Below are 26,285 nucleotides of genomic sequence, written 5' to 3' on the forward strand. Positions count from 1 at the left end.
GGGAATCTGCTCAGGGACCTGCAGAGTTCTGCTGATGAATGAGCAGGTCTGGATCCCTTCTAGGGATGAGGGCTGAGATGAGTGTGGAGAGATGGGGGGTGAGGGTGGAGGGAGAAGCCCCCAGCTGTGGGGGGGAGCACTCAGCTTTGCCCCACATCGCTGCCACCATGGGCCAGGGACCAGACAGAGGAGAAGAGGCTGGTGTCAAAGCAGCCAGGGGTTTATTGTGTACAAACCACACGGACACCCCAGCGTGGCCACGCGCTCCCCAGGGCTGTGGGACCGGGCCTGGGTCTGTCCTCACGTGTCTACAGGGCTAGAAAAGCTGCAGGGAAAGTCTCAGCCTCGGGAAGTGAAACATCTAAAGCACCTAAAGAGAGAGAGAGAGAGGGGGGTCCTACAGCACACAGCTCGGGTTGAGCGAGGCGCTGGCCCCGCTGGGGCTGGGCATCACCCCCAGACCCAAAAGCACCCTTGGGCTGGACAGCCAGGCTGCTCCTTCTGGGTTCAAAGGATGGGGGGTTTGGTGTTCCTATGGCGCGGGGGGGGTGTCACCAGGCATCTACACCAGCCGCTGGGTTTTAATTACAGCACCAACTCCCGGAGTCACAGGACTGTGGGAGAACAGGAGAGTCCCTGGTCCCCGCGGCTGGCCCTGAGCAACGCTGGGGCAGGAGCACAGAGGAGCCGTGGCAAGGTTCAACATCAACAAAAAAACCAAGTCTTGTCGCCAGTAAAACCAGCCCACGACTTCTGGGGGAGCTGCTTCCAGCCTCTGTGGTGGGAGAGGGTCCCTCTCTGGGGCTCTCTGGCTGCGGCTCCTGCTCCCCGCGGCGCCGGGGCCGGTTCCTGCCGTTTGCTGAAGCGAAGTCTGGAGACCAGGGGACGTTTCGTTATGCAAATGGGGCTTCCTGGAAAGAAAGGGCTTTATTAACACCGCTCCCCTCTCGCCTCGGCTCAGCCAATTTGGTCCCAGCTTGACACCCAGCGAGTTACTCTAAAGGCAATGGCTCTGCGAAATGTTTTCCTAATCTGTTTCAAACACTTAATTACAGATGCGGTGCGTTCATTAGGGGCTCTGCCTGCAAAGCCCAATTGCAGCAATAAATCCTAATCCTTGAAGGCAGAGATTGGAGAGAGGTGGCTGCCAGGGGCGGCTGCTCACTGGGGTAGGTGGGACCCCCCCGTGCCAGATGGGGGTCACCACCAGCACCCACCCAAAGCGAATTTCACATGAACCAAAGGGTTATGGGCACTTGGGGGGGCTGGGGTGGCATGGCAGGGGCTGGAGGACACGATCTTTGGGCATCCTGGAGGCTGGGGGACTGGGAGCTGGTGGTGTGGCCAGCTCTGGGGCTGTGCCCAGCCCTGGCAGTGCCCCCACTGCCCACCCCCTGTGGCCCCACAGGGGACAGGGAGCGGGCAAGGGCAGCGCTGGTCCTGGGTGCTACAAGCCCAATGGGGCATCTCTGGATGCAGCACGGGGAGCACAGCTGGGAGCACACTGGGCACCCAGGCTGAAGCCTCCCCTGCCCTGGGCTGACAGGGGGAGTGTGGGGACACCAGCCCATCCCCATGGCATCACTGCAGGCACCGCATGGGCGGGAGGGGCAGCAGCTTGGGGCCAGCACAGCAGAGCTGCCACTGCTGCTCGGGGCCAGTGTCTCGGCACAGTTACCTTAGTCTTGTCCCAGATACTTCCTCATGATGCTGCTGACATCATCTTCCTTCCCTTCTGCCTCCGCCCGGCGGCTTGTCCCGCTGCTCTGGGTGCTGGCTGTGCCGCTGCACCCCTCCCCGTCCCCTCTCTGGGGCCGTGGCCGGCGCTTGATGCTGTCAGCACTGCGGGAGGAGAGGACGGAGCCGGAGGATGAGGAGGAGTCGGAGAGGTCCCCAGCATCCTCCCGGGGGGCTGGGCTGCGCTTGGCTGTGCTCTTCGCCTCCGAGCCATCCGCTACGGCCTCATCCTGGAAGCGGACGGTGAGGGTCCTGTGCCCATCCTTTCTGTCCCTCCTGGGCTTGGCCAGGCTGCTGGTGGAGCGGGATTTGCGAATGGCTGGGAGGAAGTCATCGAAGTCAACGTTGGTTCTCCTCTCGTAGTTGAGGGTGGGTATCCTCCAGCTGAAGGGGTCACTCCCCTTCCCCTCGCCCAGCCCGGAGCTGGATGTGGAGCTCAGGAGCCCCCCAGAGCCGCTTCCCACCTCCACATCTTCCAACGACGGCTCCAAGCAGCTTCTCCAGGAGCTTGGCCGCAGCGTTCCCAGCCCCTCCATCCCCCCAGCCAGAGAGCTGGGCCGGCGGCTGGAGCCATCGAGGGATTGCAGGAGGGAGTCGTAGGAGCCAAACTTCGATGCTCTCTTCAGCACCGGGGAGCGTGGCGGCTCCGCCGGCTCCGAGGCCATGCTCCGCAGGCTGGAGGAGCGCACCAAGCCAGCACCCCCTCCTTCACCTTCCCCCGGCCCCTTCCCATCCAGCTTCCCCTGGGAATCCTCCTCCTCCTCTGGGAAAGGCCGGCAGCGCCGCAGGGCTGCGGCACCGGTGGTGCGGTAAATGGGGAGGGGAGAGGTGTCGCCCAGCGCCGGGCACCCCTGCTCCCGCTCTGCTCCCCGCTGCCGCCGCAGCTCCTCCACGTACTCGGAGAGGGCGGCGGATGAGCTGGGCACCGGCCCTGCTGTGGGTGAGAGCCCTCTCCTCCTCGGCACCGTTGGAGACAAAGAGCTGGGGAACCTCCTCTCCTGGGCGGGAGAGCCCCCCTGCCGCAGCACCGACGGGGACGTCCCTCCTGTCCTATCCACGGGGCCCTTCAGCCCCTCTTCATCTGCTGGGGGTTTTCCATTGTCCCGTCGCTGAGCACCAAGCAAGGGACTCGCCATCCTCCCCGGATCCGCAGCATCCACAGGCCTGGCAGTGCTCAGGGAGGAGGCTGGCCGGCTCGCTGCTGGTTCCTTGGCATCTCTGCTCACCCTGAAACAGACACTGGGGTTAGACCGAGCTGCTGGGTCTCCAAAACCTCACCACCCCTCAGCCAGGACAAGACTGAGCAGCAGAAAGCTGGTATCTGCAGAGCAGGCTCAGGATAAAGTCCTGCTGCTGCGCTGAGCAGCTGGGTGATGCCCAAAGACTTTATCTCAAATAACCCCCAGTCAGCCAAGACAGATAAATCCCCAGCGTGGGGCGAGGGGCACGACTGACTTGAGCTCTGCCAGCCCCACACGTGCTTCCCGATGTCCTTTCTTCCTGACAGGTTACAGCAGTATGTGGGATTTATGTTGTTTCTGTCAAAGCCAAGGATTATTCACTAAAATTTCATGATCCCCCTGAATACATCCGAGTGTTACTGGGGGGCGTGTTTCACCCAGGCTGCTGCTGGGGAGGGGTAATGGGAGTGAACTGCCAGAGCCAAATCACAGCTACCCGGGGCTGGGCATGAGCAGCTGGCCCCAAGGGATGAGCTGCTTTCCCCTGGGGAGTTCCTGCAGCAAGGATGGGTTTTGGGGATGGAGGCAGAGCCTGCTGCTGAGCACCACTGAGCAGCTGGGGGACCTTCATGTCTCTGACAGCATCAAACCCCTTCCTGAGCTGCTGTAGTTTGGGGGAAAACCTGCTCATCACAGCGTCCCAGGGAAGGTGCCCATGAGTGATGTGCTTTGACAAAGGCTGCACCCAGTGCTGGCAGCTGCCTGCAGAGCATCCTGACGTGGGGATACCTCTGGCATCACTCCAGGCCTAGAGCTGGCCTTGATGGGAACACTGCTGGGATGTGTGAGAGGAAGCAGGAGGGGAAGAGAGCACCAAGGGCAAAGTAAAGCAGGAGAACCTAAATATAAAGACATCTCTGGGCACCAGCAGCCTCAGAGGTGCAGGAGCACTGGCCAAGTTTTACGTCACCAGCAAGGAAGCATCCTGCCCTGGGAATGCTGGGGTTGCCATGGCGACGGGGTGAGCACAGATAACCTGTTTGGACCAGGCTCCACTGACCTGTGAAATCGTTTACACACAGAGACAAAGCCCCACGCTGGGAACCACGGGCAGTGGCAGGAGTGACGGGGTGATGGAGCAGCTCCAGGCCCAGCCCGGGGCACGGAGATGCCCAGCCTGGCCCTGGCACTCGCTGCTGTGCTGTGCTCATTAAACGGGCTCCAACCGTTTGATTATTCAGTGCAAAATTAATTAACCAGAGATTTAATCTCCCTGGGAGGTGGTAACCTCCAGGGCCACCCCACGCCGCTGCACCCGCCGCTGCTGCACCCTGGCAGCTGATTAATAGTTGGAGACATTCTGGTAACGCTGGTTTTTAGGAGCCTAAACTGCACCACACCCCAATAGCTGGTGTGATCCTCCCACCAGGAGCTGCATGGGAATGGCTCCAGTTGCTCCCTGTGTTCCAAACTACCTCAGGACCTGCCTGCAGCCCAGCCAGCCTCCACCAGCCAGCCTGAGAGCTCCCCTTTGGGCTTAGGGCTGAGACATCAGTGAGCTGGGGAGCCCGGGGTCCAAGCACCCCTCATGTGATGGAGCACATCCTGCCCCAGCTCCTTGTGCCTGGGTTTGAGCAGAAGAGGCCCAAGACTTCCCTGTCCATCCCAGGCTCTCCCAGAGGTTCCTATTAGCTGCAGCGACTGAGCAGCAGCCCCTGCCCCATGTGGAAATCCCCCCACCCCCTTCCCATCAGTTCCTTGCTCCAAAAGGAACCTGAGGGAGGTGACTTCCCCCCTGTGACAGGTTTCTGATGGAACGAGCCCAGAGGCTGGTGCTGCTGGATCCCACCTGGATCCCCCATCACTGCTCAAGCCATGCCACGGCAGATGGAGCCCGTAGCAGCACCCACCCCCTCCTCACCTCATCACTGGTCCTCTTAACGCTACCACAAAACCCCACCCTGCAACCAGGGTTCATCTTCTCCTGGCCATCCTCATGCCCTAACACAAGGCAGGGCAGGAGCACAAAACAACCCCTTCCCATCCCACAGCATCCTCTGCTCATCCCTGGAGCCCAGGCTAAGGGCTGAGGTGCCACCAGTAACTCCCAGGGCTCAGGACAACGCGAGGAGCCCCGGGCATCACCCAGCTCCGCGCCGTGCCGCAGCTCCAGAGGGGATTTTCCCCAGCCAGAGGCAAAAGCAGGGCCCGATGCAGCACCCAGAAGCCAAGCAGAGTTCTGCAATATGCCATTCACACCAAAGCAAATGACATACAACAATAATTAGTGCAGATTACATAGCAATTAACATGATTACAATTATGCTAGTTGAAATAATTTGTACAATAAAAACCCGCACATGCTTTGCAACACATGACCAGGGATGAAAGCCTGCCTCAGATGCTTTTCCTGGGAGCTCATAAATAAAGCCAAGACAACTCCATCTCGGGGAGAGACAAGAGACTGGCCTAATTTCTGTCAGAGGAGGATTTTCTTGTCGTGCCGTCATCCACAGCAGCGCTCCCAGCTCCCCACATAACGAGTTGCTTTTGACACAGTAATGCTTAAAAATAAAGGTGTTGGATCCCCACCAGCACTGGGACAGGGGGGTCCTGCTCCCCAGAACCCAGGAGGAAGGGGAAGAGGTGCTGGGGTGATGCTGGGGTGATGCTGGGGTGCAGGAACCGAGGCACAGAGCCCTGTGCTGCGCTCAGGGCTGTCCCCTCTGTCAAAACACAACCCCAACCTGCACAGCAAGAGCAGAATAAATACATCCAACAACCATGTAAAGCTCAGAATCAGCTGCCCAAGGAAGAACCCAGAGGTTTATTGCAGCTCCTCAGTATGTGCTGTGCTTATCCAGGCTCAGCACTGCTGGCCAACGTCTTGTAGAAGCCCTTAAAGAGCAGGAATTAAAGACAGTGTTACTCAAACCTCTCCTCCCTGCACAGAGCCAGTGACAGCAGCCCCTCTGCTTGCCCCTGGCTTTCAGCAGCTGTTTGCTCAGCGCTGGGAAGCCAGGGCCAGCAGGATTCATTTGTCATCACTGGGTGCTTGTGTAAGACAAAGGAATCTTAATAAGGAAGAGCTCGTTTTGCTGAGCTCAGTTTTATTACCTCGCCAGCCTCCTCTGCTCGTTTGCATTTCATGCAGCCGCCTCTCTAATATCTCCAGCTCAGATGAGCCCAGCACAGCTCTGACACCAGGATCTGCATCCTGTCTCCTCACCACCCCAGGGATGGGGCAGACTCCTCACACCATTCCCAGGGCTCGGTACAAATCTCCTCTCACGACAGCCATGGTCAGCACAGAAAGTTACTGTCATTCATCCCTAAGCTGACACACCTGCCCTTGTCCCATAACCCAGCGTGCTGCAGCTCTGAGCCACAGCATCACCAGGCTGGGAAAGCCCTTTAAGCCCATCAAGTACAACCATCCCTGTCCTGTGCTGCCCCAGCTCCCTGAGCACCTCAGCTCCCCTCTGTTAAACACCCCCAGGGCTGGGGACTCAGCCCCTCCCTGGGCAGCCTGTGCCACAGCCCCACAACTCTGCCAGGGAAGAACTTTGCCCTCCCATCTGAGCTGACCCTGCCCTGGGGCAGCTTGAGCCCATTGCCCCTTGTCCCATCTCCTGTCCCCTGGCTGCAGAGACCATCGCCCACCTCTCTGCACCCTCCTGGCAGGGCAGTGGAGGTGGGGAGAAGGGCTCCCCTCAGCCTCCTCTGCTCCAGGCTGAACACCCCCAGCTCCCTCAGCTGCTCCTCAGAGGATTTGCCCTCCAGCCCCTTCCTCAGCCTGGTTGCCCTTCTCTGCACTCGCTCCAGGGCCCCAATGTCCTTCTGATGGTGAGGAGCCCAGAACTGGACCTCACCAGTGCCCAGTACAGTGTTAGCCACAATTTCTTATCTGCTGCCATTCATTTCCTCTCCGAGCTGGGTCACAGAGCCATAAGCAGCACTGGGGAATCACTTTCCTGGTGGGTGCTGTGGGGGTGGGCAGGGTGTCAGCTGGCCACTCACCCACCCATCACCTCCCTGCGTGTCCCAGCCCTGCCTGACCACAGCCAGCCCACCCAGTTCTGCCTTGCAGCAGCCATGGAGTGCTATGAACATGCTGGAGGTGTCTGCTGCTGGGGGACTCGCTCTTCAGACAGTTAACCCTGGCAGTGGTTGTTTTCCTGGAGGGAGCAGGGAGCGCAGCAGGGACAGGTCACACCGCAGCCAGAGCAGGGAGCTCAATACCACCTTCAGCAGTGAAACCCCATCACACCCATCAGCTCAGAGCATCCATCTGGGGACCGGCACACGCACAGGGAGCCCCAGTGAGATGTGCTGAGTGCCAGCCTGGCCCCCACCCCCCATTCCAGGGGGAGAGCTGGGAAGACAGTGATGCCTGTCCCGATCCACCACCCCGGGAACGCGGCATGGCACAGCCCCCCAGGCAGGGATGCAGGCAGGGATGCAGGAAAGGGACCAGGCAGGGCTGCAGGCAGGGATGCAGGCAGGGATGCAGGCAGGGATGCAGGCAGGGATCCATCTTCCCACCTGAGCACACTGCCAGCTGCCACCTCGTCCCACAACCAACACTACAGACCGTGCCCCATGCAAACAACATCCCTGTGTGTGTTACTGTCGCTTTGGGGGTCTTTGCACGAGAAGTAGAGGAACCACCTTCCCTGGGAGGGGACGCTGCCCTCCAGAGCCACTTCAACCCCACGCTGCTCCGGCTCAAAGCTCCCTCTCTGCTCTCCTATGGCTCTCCCAAACCTCTGATGCCCTTCCCTGTGCCCTCACCTCCTTTCTGAGACACAGCCACCAGACCCCAACTCACAGGGCTTTTTGACACCCAACCCATAACAGTCACTTCCCAGGAGACACAATGAACTGGTTTCTCTGTGACCTGTGATGCTGAGCAGGGCAGCAAAGCCACGGGCCGGGGGGCCCCTCTCATGGGCACCCAGGAGGGCTGTCCCTGACTCAGGCTGGGTGCCTGGGCAGCCGCTGAGCACCCTTGGGTGGCCCATGGGAGCCAAGCTGAGGCAGTGCTCGGGCCACCCTCCAGCTCCCTCGCAGCCCATTAGCATTACCATCAAAAATCAGCATATTTTCTATCAGGACTGGAGCAGTGCACACTGTTTCCTCAGCAGCACAAGGCGAGCATATGGCATACAAATCCTCAAATAGGCTGCATCGCCTCTTTAAATTCTCTCTGGAGAACACATCAAGGGATGTTACACTGCTTGGAGCGTGGGTTTGATGTAGCCACTTTCATCTGGCAATTCCCTGGTCCTGGCGTGGCAGCGACTCCCTCCCCTGATGTGATGCTTTGACCTTGAATACCACAGGTCCCCCCCCCAACCTGGGCTCCTTCCAGCCAGCCTGGAAGGGATGGAGCACCCACCGTCCCCGGAGCGGCACCTGCAGCTGAGGGGACGTTCCTGTCCCCGTTGGAGGTGGATGTGCTGGAGGGTGCCTCACCTGGACGCCTGGGTGCCACGGCTGCCGATGGACTGTGCCGAGAGGCTCCCGGCCGCGCTGCGACCCGCCGGCGAGGACCAGCCTGCAGACAGCCCCAGCCACGACCCGATGCTTTCTGAGGGCTCCAGACTGAGCGTGGAGCCAACGCTGGAGCAGGTGTCCCTGTGTGGAGAGACGAGAGCCTGTTAGCTCCACAAGCACGGGTTTGGGTTGGCAGCAGCACTGGGAAGGGTCCTGGAGCAGGCGAGGGGGTGAGGTCATGGACCTCACAGCTCCAGCACCAGCACCTCTGGCCAGGGGGCTCAGCTCTGGGCTCAGCTCCGGCTGCTCGAAGCACCAGTGAGACCAAACAAACCTTCCCAGGCAGCCTGGGCCTCCTGCCGGGGCCATTAATTACCCCCTGTACATTTTCCTAAGTGCCCTGTGGCCAGTGGCCAGGAAAACCCGGCTGCTGCCTGCAGTGCCCAAGGGCTGCAGTGACAGAGACACTGGTACCCCGGGCACCCCACTCTGCCCCACACCCCCCCAGGCAGAGCCACCCCTGCCCACCCACCGGAGACCCTGAACCGGGATCCTTTAGGATCTCAGCTTCGTATTCTGAAATCCCAGTGCCCAGAGCTGCACATCCCCCTCCAGCACATCCACAAGCCCACCCAGGCTCCGGGGCAGAGCGTGGTGCCTCGGTGGGCAGCTGGTGGTCCGCAGCCCACCCCTAACACAGCACAGCTCCGAGCCTCTGACCCAGCTCCCCGGGGCTCACTCACACATCCCTCCTGGAGCAGAGCGACTCCCGCGCCGTCTGCACGCTGCAAGGCACAAACAGAGGGTCAGCCAGGCACCCCGTGCTCCCCACGGCCCCCCAGAGCCCTGTCGGGGCTCTGGCTGTACCAGAGCTTGCTGCCCACGCTGCCAGTACAGTCAGAGCAGGGTGTTTCCCAGCTGGGCACTATGTCCCCTCTACAGCCCCAGCAGAGCTGCAGTGGGGACTGGGGAGCAGCTCCCAGCACGCTGCCTGGCTAAAGACCTCCTGGCCTGCTCCCTGCACCCTTCGGGGCTGGGTGGCAAAGGGACCCTGCTGCTTTCCCTGCCAGGATGCAGCTCTCGCCTCCCACTAATGTATCACTTGTACTGGGAATCATGGGAATCAGACTGTTTTTCCCTTAGGAAGTGGAGTTTTGGAGCTCTCGGTTTCCATCTCACCCTCCCCTGGTTTAATCACCACATAAAGAAAACCTTTGCTCACAGCACGGTGACGAGCACATCTCTACTGTGTATTTCTTTAAATGCATTTATCTCCTCTGTCCCTGTTTGTCCCCATGCCCCTTTCCACGTCCCTGTGCCCCTTCCCATGTCCCCATGCCCCTTTCCATGTCCCCATGCCCCTTCCCATGTCCTCATGCCCCTTCTCATGTCCCCGTGCCCCTTTCCACGTCCCCGTGCCCCTTCCCATGTCCCCATGCCCCTTTCCATGTCCCCATGCCCCTTCCCATGTCCCCATGCCCTTTCCCATGTCCCCATGCCCCTTCTCATGTCCCCATGCCCCCTTCCCATGTCCCCATGCCCCTTCCCATGTCCCCATGCCCCTTTAGCAGCCCAGCAGAGGGGAAAATTGGAGGGCTGCAGGAACGACACCTGAAAAACTCACTGGAACTTGTTTTCCTAGTAAAACCCCCCAACCAACCTGCCTGGCTTCACTGGTTCCTCCAGCCCCCCCCTTCCCCCCAGCTCCTGTGGCTGAACAAAGTGCCCCCAGCCCCTCCACAGCCCCCTCCTCACCTCTCAGCATCGCTCTCGTCGCTGGACCGCAGCTCTTCCAGGGCCACCTGGAGGTCCGCGATGCGCCGGATGGAGGTGCCCAGGTCCGCCTGCAGCACCTGCCGCACGGCCCCCAGCTCTGCCAGCTGCTGCTCCTGCGTGGGGGGGCTGGGTTAGTGCCCCAGCACAGCACCCCACACCACAGAGGGGTGCCTGATGCTCCCTGTGCCGTGCCAGGGCTGCTGCTGAATCGAGAGCTCGTAAAGCACAACCCTTGTCTTGGAGAAAGGAGGAAATGAAGCTGAACCCCTCCACGACCCACCTGCACCCCCCACTGAAAAAAGGCTCAGAGGTGAGGGGAAAACCCTGAGCATGGGGGGATGACATGAGGAACCACCGGTGGCTCCTGGGGGGAGCTGAGCTGAAGGGCAGGGACGGGAGGGGCACTGGGGCACCATCAGGTGGGACAGAGAGCCTCCCCAGAGAGGGGTCACAGCCTGGCCAGGCCAGTGTGGGGGAAGCAGTGCTGTGGCTCAGCCCAGTGTGGAGTGTAAACCCCGGGCATGGGGTAAATCACTCTGCAGAGAGCTGCAGGCTCGAGCTGGCTCCATGTCCCAGACAGCCCATCCTGCAGCAGGGATGCCTGGTGGTGAGTGCACAGAGACCAGGGACGAGCATCCCCTCTGACTGGCAACTCGGGGGGACATCCTGGTTGCTGGGGGGAGCCAAGATGAACCCCTGATTGCTGCATTGTGCCCTGCTGTGATTCCTGCACACTGCTGTATTGTTCTGCTGAACCAAAACATAACACTGGGGTACCAAATGGGTGACCCTGCTATCAAACATCACCAAAACCCCCCACCCCACATGAACATGGGAAAGCATCGGGTGTGAGAGCACCATGTCCCTGCCAGGATGAGTCCACAGGGATGCTCCTGGGCATTTTGGGGCTGCCCCACACACCTGGAAAGGAAACCTTTTCCCAAAACAGTGGAGCTGATTAACACCCTCCCCACCCCAAAACTCAATTCAAAATTTAAACTATGGGGAGGCAAAGCTGGATGAGCAGCACAACCTGGGTGGCACCATGGGCTCAGCATCGCCCATGGCCAGGCAGCCCCACGGCACACCCAGGATGCTGCAGCCCAGCACCCACCGCTGTGCCCATGGGGTCCCCAGCCCTTTCAGCAGGGAAGGAAATCTCGGCGCTGTTTCCCAGCCCACCACAGGGCAGAGGGGGAAGGAAGGAGAGCGAGCTGGAGCCGCAGCCCCAGCGTGATTGAAGCTGCCAGCTGGAAAATCGCCGTCTCGGCGGTGACAAGGTGAGAGCTGACGGGCAGCACAGGCTGCGACAGGCCAGGGCGCAGGAGCCGGCAGCCTGTCAGAGCAGATCATGAAGAGCCCCGGGATCACGGGGCCCCAGGGGAAGAGCATTCCAGTTCCTGAGAACACACACAGGACTGTCCCAGTTGGGGCTGCTCAGCCTCACAGCGCCGGTATTGGTGTGAGCCCAGGTTCTCTGCAGGCTGGTGCTCAGCAGCCCGTCGCTGCCCTCCCAGCCCTGGCACTGCCAGGCGGTGCTGTCACGGACACTGCTCGGGCTCGGGTAGGGATGGCTCACTGACCGGGCAGTGGAGATGGTCCCCATGCCAGGGCTGGCCCCACGAGCGATGGGGGGCTTGGGAAGGAGCACACGGTGACATGCTGACCCCCTGAGGGGAGAGCATCCCAAGGGCAGGGATCCCCAAGCCCCAGCTGGCTCCGTGCCTGCGTTCAGCTCTGCGACTGTGAGGGAAGGAAAACAACAGCGAGATAACAAGCTCAGCCCTCCAATCCTGCTGATAAGAGTCTCTACTGAACCAGCTCCTTGGCTGCAGGACACGGTGGAAATTAAATATAGCTCAGTGGCTGCAGTTAATTCCTTTCTTCCCTCCTGCTATTATTAACCTGACAGCGACGGGCAGGGAGGCAGCCCCCCGGGCACACAGCAGCACCCACCCCCCAGCACCCCAACCCTGCGTCCCCTCGCCTCACAACCCCCTGGGTGCAGCCACAAGAGCAGCACACAGCATGTCCTGGTGGCTGGGGGGGTGTAGGCCCCCAGCCCCCAGCCCCACTGCCTTCGGTGTGGCAGCTGTGGGTGCACCAAAAGAAATAGGACCACCATGGGGCTGATGCTGCTGAGCCAGGGCTTGAGCCCAGCTCCCCCCAGGGACACCTCGGTCCCTGGGCACCCACAGTCTATGGGACCTGCTCCTGGCAGCCCCGGGAGGGGGCTGTGCAGGGCATGGGGAAGGGGTTTGGGACTGCACGGTGATGGGCACTGCCAGGGCCCTTGGGGTCCCCTGCCCACATGCTGCCCGAGCGGTGATTCCAATGTCAGCCTGAAAGTACCAGTGAGGGGACGTAGGGAAGAGGAAAGGGCGCTGCTGGATTTCTGTGCCCTGCCTTGCAGCGTGGGCTGGGAGCATCCGCAGCTCCCGGGGATGCTGCAGGAGGAGCAGCAGCAGGAGGAGGAGAGGAGGAGGAGGAGGAGGAGGCAGGCAGAGCTGCGGCTGGTCAAGGGCAGAGTGAGGGGAAATGCTCCAAGGAAACGCATTGCTCAGCATTTTGGGCTGGAATCTGCAGAACAGAAAGGAGCCAGAGGGCAGCTACACCCATCAGCTCTGTGCTGCTGGGGGGAAGGGGCTCTGAACCCCCCATCCCTGTGCTCGACCCCATGCAGGGACACACCTCCAGCTTACTCTGTGCCATACAACTGTCTCCAGGAAGGGAATAATTATGCCAATGTAATTAAAGTCCAAATTCAAAGCCCTTATCTTCAGCATATAGAGCTGCCAGGACCGGTGCCCATGCCAGGCTCTGCTGTCCCGGGGAGCGATCAGGCACCTCTGACACACGTTGCTTCAATCTAAATGTAAATGCACTAACAGAGCAGCCGGGCTGAGCATCACACCCTGGCTCGGGATGAACGGCCCAGCGCCCCCGGCTCTTTGTTCCCTCCGAGGAGGAAAAGCGGGGAGGGAAATGAAGTGGGATGTGCTGTTTGAGGGAACACGAAAGAGAAAGGCAGCCGGGAGGGGAGCTGCCTGTCAGCACGTGTGAGGAGCCACGCAGGATGCTGAGCGGGACCGATGGTGATGGGGACCGATGGTGCTGGGGACCCACGGTGCTAGGGACCAATGGACTCCATAGTGCTGGGGACTGATGGTGCTGGGGACTGATGGTCCCCACGTTGCTGTGGATGGATGGTGCTGGGGAACTGCCCCCACCAGATGATGATGATGATGATGATGATGGGGAAGGGACCCGCGGGTGCTGGGGGTGGCTGCAATCAGAACAGCCATGCTGCTGATCTGGGCTTGTAAACGATGGCAGGCAGGGGAGTCAGGCCTTTTACTCCACTCCTGGGAGGGGGGGCTGCTGCTCCTCTCTGCCCCCATGCAGCTGGCAGGGGGACCCCTACTCCTGGAGCATCACTGGGGCTTCCTCACACCTGTCATCAGGCATCTTTTCCAACAGCAAAACAATCTCCAGCCCTCAGCAGCCATCCCAGGGTGAGGAGCAGCAGGAAGCATCTCAGCCCCTGGCCAGAGCCTGCCTGGAAACGGGGAGAGGGGACATCTCAACCTGCCTCCCACCCCCCTCACCCCCTCTGTCCTGGCTGTGCTTCTCCAGGAGGGGATTTCCAAACCCTCCCTTCCCCACGGATTTCTTTTTCATCTCATTCTGCCTGGGAAGCACCTGAAGAGGAGTTAAAAGGAGGCAGTGGGACAAGCCCCGGGCCGAAGGGGCTGTGGGACAGGCACTCTGGGACAGGCACCGTGGAGCATCCTGTGCTGCTGCCCAGCACCAGCTTCTGTTTGTGTTTGCAGCTCCCCTGTCACAACACACCCTTCGCGAGCTCCCATCTGCCTGGAGTGAAGTGTAATCTAATTAAGCCCAATTTGAACCGCTTCCCTGTGAATAAATTTACCCTACACCTGCAGCGTGCACCAGCCATTATTGTTTTTAATTAAGCAATTAAGTGGTGGGTTTGGGGGCAAGTTTGATGGGACAGGATTCCCATGGCTGGGGACTCAGGGGAGATGGGGTGAGCGGCTCTCCCAGCACCCAGTGAGTGGTGTGGGCAGGGGGCTTCCTGAGGGATTTACTGCAGTGATGGCAAACCAGGAATCACTGCTGTGCCACAGCCCCAGTGAGCACGCAGGGGGTCTCCCACTGTGGCTCCCCCATCACCCAGCCCCACCTCTACCAGCCCCCAGCCCCCTTTGGGGTTAATTGTCATTACACTTCACTGGTGTCCTTAGTTTTTAAGGAAAAGAGGGGCTCAGGAAGCCCCCAGAGCAGGTGATGCTGGGGCTGTGGGGACATCAGAGGGTCCAGCCGGGACCCTGCTGGAGCTATGTGTTTGCCTGGCTGGGAGCGCAGCATTCCCAGCTGGAAGCACACAGAGCTCCTGCTTCGCTGCTTCAGCTCCTGGACAACACTGAGAAATCCTTAAAGCTTGAAAATGGGGGGAAAAGGAGAAAAGAAACAGGAGAGAGGGGGCTGGGCTGGGTGGGGGGCATGGGGCTGCACCCCAAAGGGGCTCTGCCACCCCAGGAACCACAGAACGGGGTATTTACACCCAACTCCCACCTTTCCTTGGAGGAAAAAGCCTGGGAGGAATATCTTCACACCTGAACTGCAGTTTGCAGTAAAGAGAGCTCATTACCACGCTGATGGGTTTCACAGCTTCATGAAAGGAGCCTGGCTTTGAGACAGGCACCCCCAGGGTGCGGTGCAGCGGTGGGGGCTGGGGGGGCTGGCAGAGCTGGGCTGGGGTGGCTGGAGGGGGCGGGATGAGTCTGCCTGGCTCCTCAGCACATCGCTGTCAGCCAGGGCTCCATCCCAGGGCTCAGCTCCTGCTTTTCCCTGAGCATCTCAGCACGGTGTCCTGGCACAGGCACCCGGCTCTCCAGGACCCTGGGGGTCCTGCCTGGGGCTGAGGTCCTGTCCCAGAGCTCCCATCCTGGAGCTCCCATCCCAGAGCTCCCATCCCAGCCTCCAGCAGCCACTTGATTTCTCCCGTGTGACCCAGGCAACTCAGCCATCAGCAGCGCAGCTACAGGTACCCCTTAGAGAGACAGGAGCTCCTTCAAGCTCCTTGGCCACAGCTGGCACCTCCTGGAAGCCTCTCTCTCTGAAAGATGGAATTAGTCCATCCTGGCTCGTTGGCAGGTCACATCTCCCCCCACTACAGCAACCCCATCAGCTCTGTGAAAACAGCCCCATCAAGGCAGGGGCAAGGTCAGGGTGGCTGTGTGAGCCCCCTGTCCCATTCCCTTTAGCCCCTGATGCTCATGATGGTCCAGCTACCCCTGGACCCAGCATCCCACCCAGCATCATGTGCAGCATACCACAGCTGGGCACCGTGCCCAGAGCTCAGCACCATCCTGCCCTAGCAGCAGCACGAGGAGGGAAGCCCCAGCAGTGGCTGGTGCCAGCAGCTTGTCACCCCCATATCCCTGCTCCACGCCTGGTCCCAGCCCCTGCTCCATCCTCCCCTGGCAGCTTCACCTGGGGACACTTGTACCCCAAAAAGCACGAGCGTGTGTGCCCACACGGCAGGTGAAGGGCTCGTTTCTACACTCCCCAGGAGTGCCTGAGCTTGGAAATCCCCCTCTTGCTCCTCACTGTGACCCAGACACTGCTGAGGCCCCGGGGGACCAGGCAGCTGGGTCTGGGCTGACAGGCTCTGGGTGTCAGCACAGCAGCTGGGAAACCAGGAGCTGTTGCAGGCTGGGACCCGGGTTTTATGGGGAGAGGAGGAAATCCAGAACATGCAACCAGAGCACAGACAGAGACAAGCAGGGCCAAGTATCCCCCCTCCACTGGAAACCACGCCTCCCTCCCTGCCATGGCACTGGGCTTGGAAAGCCTTCAACCCCCATTCTTTGTACAAAACGCATGAGCCAGAGCCAGCTGCCTGGCAGCAGCTCTCCAGCTCCCACCCTTGCTTCCCCATGGATTTTCCCCACCACCTGCATTTGCTGTGAGCACGAGGAAGCTTCTGCTTGCCCACTGCCCCAGGCTGGCTCCAGAAAGCAGGGAGGGATGAAAACCATTGTCCTGAGCCTGGCTGAAGGTGCAGGGATGGTGGGACAGGATTTTCAGGTGCCTCTACTAGTGACGAACAGGAGCTGTGAGAATAAAACACCTTCCAGGCAGGCAGCAGCTCTGAGAAGCCCTGGAAACACGGAGGGTTTCCAGGCCCATCTGTCCCTCCAATGCTCAAGCCCTGGCAGCTCACAGCCAGCCCACAACCTCAGGCTGCTTATCTAAACAAATAAAATGAAGAAAGGAAGAAGATGTGGGGTGCAGACCATGGCTGAAGCGGTGTTAAGTGAATAATTCATGGAGCATCTATAATTGATGGGGATTTAACAGGGGCAGAGCTGTAAGTGGCTGTCTATTAACTATTGATGCTCTCTGCCAGCCGCCCGACGAGCGTGGCTGGGCTCTGCGATCACAGCCTCCCTGCCATGTTTTATTTAAGGGCTGTTGGGAGTACCCACGGTCTGGGGGAACACCTCTGCCCCTGGGGAATGCCGTGGCCATGCCACAGTGAAGCCCCAGTTCCCATGGTGGGGTGGGAGCGATGTGTCTGGGGGAGCTGACCCACGGCAGGGCTTGCCTGGCTCCATCCTCCCACCCTGGCTGCAGCAGATGCCAGATAGCCCCAACTGCCTGGGTAAACCCTGACCCCTCAGTTTGTCTTTTATGGGGTTTTACATCAAAACCCCTTCTGGACTTCACTGCAAACTCCATTTGTGAGGACAGAAGCATGCTGAGGAGACCAAGTATCCTGCTACACCCGTCACCCACATCCCCACGGGGAACGTTCCAAGAGCCTCTAAAAATACGTGCACAAACAGAGAAACACAGCTAGAAGAACCCCCCCGTATCCTGGCAGGCAGCTCCAAAGCATCACACCCAGTTATCATGGCAACCGGCGCCCACGGGGGAAGCGGCAGCATCCGGCCCCGGGGTGCCTGCTGGGAGCCTGCTGAGCTGGGTGGGCAACGCTGCCCATGCCAACACCCCCTCACACCAAGGAAGAGCTGTGGCTGCACAACCCTGACCCCATGGTGAGGGGGTCCCACAGTCAGAGCCAGCACATGGGATTGGGGCTGCCAGAGCCAGGACAAAGCCTGTTCACGGCACAGGGAGGGGGAACAGCCCATGCCAAGGCACCATTCCCTTCAGAGGAGGGGGAGCAGCCCATGCCAAGGCACCATTCCCTTCAGAGGAGGGGAACAGCCCATGCCAAGGTGCCATTCCCTTCAGAGGAGGGGAACAGCCCATGCCAAGGTGCCATTCCCTTCAGAGGAGGGGGAACAGCCCATGCCAAGGCGCCATTCCCTTCAGAGGAGGGGGAACAGCCCATGCCAAGGCACCATTCCCTTCAGAGGAGGGGGAGCAGCCCATGCCAAGGCACCATTCCCTTCAGAGGAGGGGGAGCAGCCCATGCCAAGGCACCATTCCCTTCAGAGGAGGGGGAGCAGCCCATGCCAAGGCACCATTCCCTTCAGAAGGGCTGGCAGCCTTGGGGCGAAATAAAGGCTGAAATCTCCTCGGTTGTTAAATAAAAGACTCTGGATGAAGTGGCTGCTCCTACCAGCCCCGTGCTGCCAGCCCCAGCGCAGCACAAGGAGGTGCAGGAATGACCTGAGCGACCTCTCAGCATGTCCTAGAGCTGGGCAGGCAAAGCCATCTCCTGCCTGGGGCTGAGTGTGGAGCAGAGCGAGGGCTCAGGCTGCCAGCCCCGCTCTGGAGTGGTGAGACACAAAGCACCTCTGGGAGCCCTGGCTCCACGATTTGGGGCTGTGCAGGGGCACAAAGCCCCTGGGAGTGGCCCCCAGCTCTGCTTGCCAAAGCCCAGCCTGACAGCCCTTCCCTGCATGGGGGCAAACGGGGCAGCCCCCTCTCCAAACAGAGCACACAAAGCACCGCGCAGCAAACGCCTCTTCAGGGACCCTCAGGTGATGGGGAGGTGACCCCCCACTCCCCCCACCCCAGCCCTGGGGCCACACGATCCCGTGGCACAGGGCCCCTTACCAGCTCCACGCGCCGGCGGCTGGACTCCAGCTCCCTCTGCACCAGCTCGTCCATGTCAGCCTTCATCTCCTCCATCCTCCTCTGGTAGTAGCGGGCGCTCTCCTTCTCCCGCGCCTCCGACTCGGCCGCCTTCTCCAGCTCCTCGCCCATCTTGATGATGCTGTCCCGCAGGCGCAGCACCAGCACCTGGCGAGGAGGGCGCAGGGGGAGGAGAGGAGTCAGGAAGGTCTCTGCAAGCACCAAGCCGTGTGCAGCACTCCCTCCTGCCCCGCTGCTCTTACCACCATCATGGAGCATCACCCCGAATCCTTGCAAGTGGCATAGAATCATAGACTGGTCTGGGTTGGAAGGGACCACAAGGATCACAGAGCTCCAACCCCCTGCCACAGGCAGGGACACCAACCTCCAGGCCTGGAGCTACACAAGGCTGCCCAGGGCCCCATCCAACCTGGCCTTGAACACCCCCAGGGATGGGGCACCCACCCCCTCTCTGGGCAGCCTGTTCTAGCCCCTCACCACTCTTTCTGTAAAAAACTTCCCCCTAATATCTAATCTAAACCTTCCCTCCTTTAGCTTTAGTCCATTCCCCCTTGTCCTGCCATTATCTGCTCTTTTAAAAAGTCGAATCCCCTCCTGCCTATAAGATCCCTTCAGGTCTGCATCAGTGGGTGCAGACCCCAGAGACCCCCGCCCATCCCCGCACCCAGGGCTGGACTCATCCCCCAGGACCGCACCGCATCCCCTGGATGCTGCTTTGGGAGCACAGCAGCATTTTCCTTCACCCCTGGGCTAAGTCCAGGCAGCAGGAAAAGCAACAGTCAGAACGTACCCGGGGTGCCAGCCAAGTGCTGGTTAACAGGGACGGTGAAATACCGCGATGGAGCCTGGTGTCAGCCGGGAAGGTGCTGTGCTGGAGTGCTCTGTGTCCAGGGCAGGGACTATATATCCCTCTGGGTGTTTATGAGCACAGGGCCCACAGCTGCCTTTCGACAGTCACCCTGGTGAAGCCTGGCTGGCTAACAGCAGCAGCATGAACTATACAGACTGTCTGCAAGCACAGAGGCGCTGGCCAAAGACCCCCACCCATCCCTCCACACCCCCTCCCCTCCGCTTCTTCCCCCCCCCTCCCCAGCCTTTGCAAGCTGCATCCCCCCGGGGCTGTGCATCCCCCCTGTGAGCGGTGGGGAGCTGGTACCTCGAAGCGCTTCATCTGCACGGCCTGGAAGTCCAGCTGGCTCTCCAGGTCGCGGATGCGGGCTTCCTGCCGGCTGACGATGGAGCGCTCGGCCGGGCACTGCTCCAGGCTGGCCGCTCTCGCCTGCGCTGCCTGCAGCTGGGGGACCATGGGCTGCGTTAGCCCCTGCCCTGAGCAAACACCTCCTGGCCCCCCTCCCTGCTCCCCCACCAGCCCCTCACCCTGGTGTGAGGTGGCTGTCGCGGTCCCCGAGGGGATGGGGACCTGCCATAGCCATCAGCTTGCTGCCCGAATCACTGCACAGCACATGCAGGACACGAGAGCTGTGCTGGCAAGGTGACGTGTCAGGATCCATGGATCCTCTGAGGATCACATGCCTAAACCCCCTCCGTTTACCCTCCTGGGAAGCTGCCCAGACCAGGCTGTTCCTTCAGCCCTTACACGGAGATTTCCACAGCAACCTGCCCTTGCCAGTGATCCCAGTGCACGCTTGGCTGGGATTTCCTATTTGCTGTGGAACTGTGGGAATTTCTTGCCTTTTACCCGGCCTGTCTCTAAGCAGCACCCGCTCCGCCTCGGCGGCTGCGAGCCCTGCTGCTGACTCCAGGGAAGCATCGCTACGCTCCAGGAAAGCCCTGCACTTGATGGGATTACACACGTGTTCCACATTAAACTCACATGCTCCCAGCCCCATCCTGGGGCCAGCCCCACCCCAGCAGCTTGGGGAAGGAGAAACAGGACTCTCCATCCCAAGAACCACACCAGGAAAGCGCTTCCCCATCCCAAAGCCATCGTGGGCAGGACCCGTAGCCCAACCTGGCACCGTGCTGCTCTCAGGGGCACGCACGACGTGTGAGGAAGAGGAGGGGAGCCTGGCTGCCCTGATGGCTTTGCAGCACCTGACGTCAGACAAGGACACAGGACCCACGCCTGGTGTCAGGGCTGAGCCTGGCTGGGGTGCTCGGGAGGAATCACCTTCTCCTGCAGACTCTGCTTCTCCTTCTTCACATCCTCCACCTGCGTCTGCAGCTCCCGGATCTGAGCGATATCCGTGGCTGACTGTGGGAAGAGAAAGCTGGGCAGTGGGAGCAGCCAGAGGGCCTGGGGCAGGGGGGGCACACGCTGAGGGGAGCACGGTGCTGAAGGCTTGTGCCTCCTCCTCCTCTTCCCACCGAAATGGTGAGCCACTCCTGCACTGGGAGCTCAGTTCTTCCAGCTCAATGCAACTTTCCTAATTTCTGAAGCAAATATTTGTAGATTGGGACAGAAACCGTGTTGTCAAGGTCATTTCTGCCCCCTGAGCCTGTCAGATACAGGCTCCTGGCTCTGCAAGGCTGCTGTGAGGGGCACCAGACTGCGACCTGTCAGTCTCGCCAGCCCAGCCCTGAGCCTCTGGGTCCCTCAGCTCCAGGTACAATCCTCTGGGGGAGCCTGCCTTAGCCTGGGCATCACCCAGAAAGCCCCAGGGAGGGCTGTCAGCACTTTTTAAGCCTCTGCATGAAAGAAAGAGCGCAAAAGGATCCAGACAGGGATGCTACAGGGTTTCCCAACTATTGAGACTAAAGCCAAGACACCTCTTGGAAGAGGAAGACTCAAGAGGAGAGGAGCCAGAGCTGTGAGCCATTCCTTCCTCCCACCACAGCATCTGCCTTCCGGGGTCTCGGAGCTGCTGTGCACTGACAGGCACTGTGCAGGGAGCTGTTTGCTCTCAGCCTGGCTGTGGGGCTTTCCTGCACCCTCCTGGGTGAGGGGATGCTGCCCCAGCCTCCTCTGCCCCAGCTCCTACCTGGGCGATCAGAGCCTTGTGCTTGGCCATGAGCTCGTTAAGGTCCTCCTGGTCCTCGTCGATGCGCTTCAGGAGGTCAGCTCTCTCGTGCTGCAGCTGATACAGCTGCTCATCCACCTGCAGGGAGACCCACGGGGCTGCTGGCTGCTGCATCCCAGGGGGACCCACGGCACAGCACTGCCTGGACCATGGAATCCTCTGGGACACACTGCCACCAGCCTCTGAACCCGTGCCTGCGCCTGGAGGGGCAGAGGGAGCGGGGACAACAGGATGCTGCACCTTCGGAGGAGTTCTACCTGTCCATTAAACCACCCCAGGGACTGCTGGGGGCTTCAGAAATGATTCTGGTTATTGCCAAGTTAGTAAAATAGCCAATTATTGGTATCAGAGCATGTGTCAAACCCCACACCACTGCCCTCCTGCTTCCCCAGCCCGGCTGCATCTCCACCAACTCACCAGGGTCTTATTTCTGGTGAGGGTCTCCAGCTCCACCTGCAACTTCTCCAGCTCCAGGGCCGATGTTTGCTGGGACCTCTGGGCCTCTGCACACTTTGCTTTGCTCTCTTCCAGCTGGGAAGGATTGAGGGAGATCACAATTAAAGGAGAGCACCAAGAGCCTGCAGAAACCACGTGCTGATTGCGCCGTGAGCCTCCACCGTGCAGCCACAGCTCTGTACACTTCACTCCCAGAGCATCTTCCCCCATGAATGCACATGGAGACTCAACCTTTTAAAATCCAGAGCTGCTTTCAGCCTGCCTGCTCCTGGCTTCCAGTGGAAAACCGCTTCCCCAGCAGCTCGTGGGTCCTACCAGCACCCACGGAGTGCCGGAGCCAGCGCCTGGATCCGCACACCCAGCCCTCCGCCTTGGCAGTGCCACAGTGAGGGAAGAGCTGGGAGTCATTAATTTGCAAAATGATGTGAATTACGTGTAATTCCTGATTAGAGCAATTCAGGATCCAGAGTTTGCAAATGGCCCTTTCATGTGGCACAAATTGCATTTGCAAATACGCAGGGAATCTCACATCTCCAGACACTACTGCGCTCCCCGCCCTCACCACCACCTCAATGGTCTCAAATGGGCTGCAGACATCTGGGATCCGCAGCCCCATCCCAAAAACTCACAGCACTGGGACAGCGGGATCCACAACAGCTGTCCCTGAACATCCAGTTCCTTCCCTTGCTTGCTCAGGTTTCATTCTGTTCTTGACCAAAATGAACCTTAACCCCCCTCCCCTCGCTGCTCGCTCCCCAGTCCTGCTTTCCCTGCAGAGGATGCTGAGTGCTGGGAGGCAAGGGAGGCTGCTGTGCACCATGGCAGGAGTTGGAGCATTTTAGGCCGTTTTCTCAGAGCTTGCTTGTCTTTTTTTACTCTCTCCCTCAATAAAAAGGGGGGATTGCAAAGTTCTGCACCCTGAGCAATCCTCAGCTCATTTCCCTCCACTGTGTGAGGCGATGGAACCCCCTTGTCAAAGTCACACAGGTTATTTCCTTCCTCAGCAGGGGAAGGAAAGTGCCTGTTCCTTAAACTGAAGGATACTTTATACACAGCCAGCACAGCAAATCAGCCCTGCAGCGTGGCACTAGCACAACAGCCGCCTTCCTCGCATGGGACAGCTCTGTGCATGGGGGTGCCTGTGGCACAACACGCCCCAAGGTCTGGCCATGTGTGGAGAGTGACCGAGGCAGCAGGAAAACCCCTTTCCTTCCATCCCAGGGCCAGAGCAATGGAAACACCTTGTCATGATCCTCAGCCTCCACCTTCCTTCCTAAATTGCATCCCCAATCTTAACCCCTTCGGTGAGAAAGTCAGGCAGGTGCCCTCCCTGGCCATGAGGCAGAGCATCAACGACTCTGCCAGCAACTCCAGCAAAACCTCTGGAAGCAAACATGGCTCTGCCCTGAGCACCCATCATCCCACGGCCACGGCTGGTCTCTGCCTCCCAGCATCGCTGCTTCCATCTCCAAGCCTTCCATCCCCCTGCACGGAGCAAGGAGCCGGTGGGAAGAAACAGCCCCGAGCATCATCACAGCTCCAGGTGCAGCGCCAGCCAGAAGCTGGGAGTGTGAAGCTCTGGCTTTATGGAGACAGTCAGCAGTTTGGATGAGTTATTTAACCCATGTCCCCATGTCCATCCATGGCTGGCATCAGTGAGTGGGCTGGTTGATCTGTTCCAGCACCTGCAGAGCGGCTCTCATGGGGACACCCTGTTCCCCTCTCTTCCACCCCCCCAAAAAGCAGCTGCCCTGCATTGCACACAGCTCAGCCATCACCGAAACATCCCAAGCTGGGAGACCACCTGGATGGCCATTCCAACTGCCCACTGGCTCTATGACCACTGACCCCCTCTGCAATCAGCCCCCCCCCCCCCCCCCCCCCAGCCTTTCCCCCTGCCACGGTCACACCCAAACTCCAGATAGTTTAATCGGGGAGAATCTCATCCCCAAGCCTCTCATTAAACACCAGCATCCTCCTCACTCCATGTAATGGAATTTTCCCACTTAGGAAGAATAAATTTAAATCCCCCCCCCCAATGCATAATGCATGAAGCTCTGCACAACGTGCTGTGGCTGTGCTGCACCATCTGTTAAATACCTGAAAGGGAGGATGCCCCCGCCCGTCCCAGAACAATGCTGCATTTCCAGCCAGATGGGGTTTGATTAAGGGAAATGCAGCTTTTGGGAGAAGTTTTTATTCTGGGGGAGGTCTGTGGGCTGGTTGGTAAGCTGCATGGAGAGAGCTGGCACGAATGCCGTTAGGCAGCGTTTGCTTTTGAAGGACGGCGGTTTCGTGGGGCGCTTTCAGCACACGCAGGGAGCCAGCACAGAACAAACCTCACCCTTCCCAATGCTGCTGGTACTCAGCCTTTCCACTCTCCTCCGAAGCACGAGGAAAGGCAGAGCCCCCCCACACTGAGTGAGCCAGGGATGGACCCTTGGACCAGCACATGGAAGGGGTCCCTCAGCATCAGCCCACTGCCCCGAGCCCTGGCGCTGGATGGGACCCAGCTGCAGTAAGAGCACTGGGAGCAGGGATGAGGCGGGGGCTGCACATCTCCAGCCCCACAGCAGGACTCAGGCAGTGCCAAGGGATCGACTAAGTGCAGCACCGCAGTGTTAGCTCAGTAATGTTTAAGAAAAAGCTCATGACTGCCAAAAACATCTATTCCTGCTGCCCATGGGAGCCACGGGCATCCCCTGCTCCAGCCGCCCGGGGCAGCGGCACGGGCACCCCGTGGAGCTCACCTTCCCCCTTCCCTCCACACAGGTGGGAGCAGCTGCTGCTCGCAGCTGTTATTTACACAAACGATTATCTCAATTATATATGTACGTCGTTGGAATCCCTCATGCCTCCCGATCAGCCTGTTTCCCGGGGAAATGTGTGGTACGGGTTCATTACCGGGCGGTTTCAGAGCACCAGCATCGCCAGCACAGCCCCTCGGCATCGGGATGCGAGTGCATGGCCAACCCTGGGGATGGACAGACAGCCCCGTGCCACCCGTGTCCCGGCACAGGGACCCCCCGGACCCCGAGCTCCCCCCAGGATCGGTGCTGCTGACACCATCCTCAGCGGGCACAAGCGCGGCGCCGCGGGCAGGTGAACTGTGGTTAAACTACGGCAAATGCGCTGCGCTCCCTGCTCCCGCCGCGCAGCATCCCTATGGCAACACGGCCCCAGCACAGCGCCCCTGCAGCTCCTTACGAGGCAGACAGCAAACGTGCTGAACAGAAGGGAATTAACGGGGCTGGGGGAGTGGGAAAAAGGAAGGAAAAAAGACTTTAAAGCTGGTGGCTTAATCACAGAGCAGTGCTCGTTGTGGGGAGACCCTGATCAGTGCAAGAGGCACTCTTCCCTGGCCTGGGCGCTGGCACAGCGCAGGGCCACAACCTGCCCCTACACAAGGAAAACCAGGAGATCTGGAAAGGCTCCTTGTGTTTTCCCCTCAGCTGAGGTTCTGGGTAATGGTCCGAGGGGCAGGGGATGCCCCAGCTGGGATGCACCCACCTGCTTGCGGAGCCGCTCCAGGTCCTGGGCGCTGGCAGCGGGCTGCGTGGGGGCTGCCAGCAGCAGCTGCAGGTCGGCGAGCAGGGCACGTGTCCGGCGCAGGTCCCGGCGCAGCCGCTTCTCCACGTCGAAGTCGCGGTGGCCGATCTGGGGAGGGAGGGGAGAGGGGGATATCCTGAGCCCTGCCACCCTGCTTCACCCCACAGAACCTCCGTTGGGCAATCCCACCCTGTCTCCAGGCATTGGCGAGTAAATACGACCCCAAAAGCCACCAGTGGGGAAGCACTTGGGTCAGGCTGGAGTCAGGGTGCAAGAGGATCTTCACCATCTGGGTACAGATACTGCAATTTCCCCTCTTCATCAAATAAAAATCACTTGATGGAAAAATAAAAGGGAGGAAGTACATGACACAAACATTTGGAGTTGCCAAAACACGTCTCTTTCCCCCCAGAAAGCTGTTCCTCTGAAAACATTATCCCAGCCCCGGTCTCCATCGGCCACGTACGTTCCTGTCCAGGGGTTTCCCCTCAAAGCTGGGGGCACAGATGGGTCCCCAGGGCCACAGCACCCTGTCTCTGTGGGGTCTCTGGGCATTGTCACCTTCCAGGAACCTGAGGGTCAGAGAGGGTCAGACGCAGGAGATGTGGGTCCAGTGCCCGTGCCGAGCGCTGGCACAGGAAACGTGAGAGTCACCGTGTGAGAGAACCCAAGGCAGAGACCCCCCAGCCCCCTGGAGAAAGAGAGTGATGATGGTGGGAGGAAGTCAGCCTGAAGAGAGGAAACCCACAGTGAAGCAGGGATGAGGGAAGCCTCCTGAGGAGTTAATTGCACATCTCTAACAGAGCAACATGACCCACGCTGCTGCCATCAGAGGGGGAGGCAGTGATGCTGGGTGATACCAGAGGCCAGTCCCAGGGCAGTGTGGTGTCACTACTGACCCTGGAGCCATCTAAAGAAGAGAAGCAGCACCTTAACCCAGCCCTCGAGCTGCGGGCAGCCGTGGTCACCAGGGTAAAGGAATCAGGAACACACCAGATGCACGGGG

The 26,285-nt window shown here is 60.0% G+C and overlaps 1 protein-coding gene across 1 annotated transcript in view; it reads right to left on the reverse strand.

The window, feature by feature from the left end:
• Positions 1-238: 238 nt before the first annotated feature.
• Positions 239-26,285, reverse strand: part of MYO18B (myosin XVIIIB) — a gene marked incomplete at its 5' end in the record, with an annotated part of 57,398 nt that continues 31,351 nt past the window's right edge. The window contains 11 exons of the mRNA XM_084272040.1: positions 239-911; positions 1,679-2,964; positions 8,397-8,558; positions 9,161-9,202; positions 10,173-10,306; positions 18,255-18,440; positions 19,450-19,587; positions 20,425-20,508; positions 21,236-21,352; positions 21,692-21,805; positions 25,241-25,387. Of these exons, the coding sequence (XP_084128166.1) occupies positions 1,680-2,964; positions 8,397-8,558; positions 9,161-9,202; positions 10,173-10,306; positions 18,255-18,440; positions 19,450-19,587; positions 20,425-20,508; positions 21,236-21,352; positions 21,692-21,805; positions 25,241-25,387 (2,409 nt within the window). The 3' untranslated portion in view covers positions 239-911; position 1,679. The remainder of the gene's footprint in view (positions 912-1,678; positions 2,965-8,396; positions 8,559-9,160; positions 9,203-10,172; positions 10,307-18,254; positions 18,441-19,449; positions 19,588-20,424; positions 20,509-21,235; positions 21,353-21,691; positions 21,806-25,240; positions 25,388-26,285) is intronic.

The sequence above is a fragment of the Gallinula chloropus genome (genome assembly GCF_964237585.1).
Source record: "Gallinula chloropus genome assembly, chromosome: 17".
NCBI lineage: Eukaryota > Metazoa > Chordata > Aves > Gruiformes > Rallidae > Gallinula > Gallinula chloropus.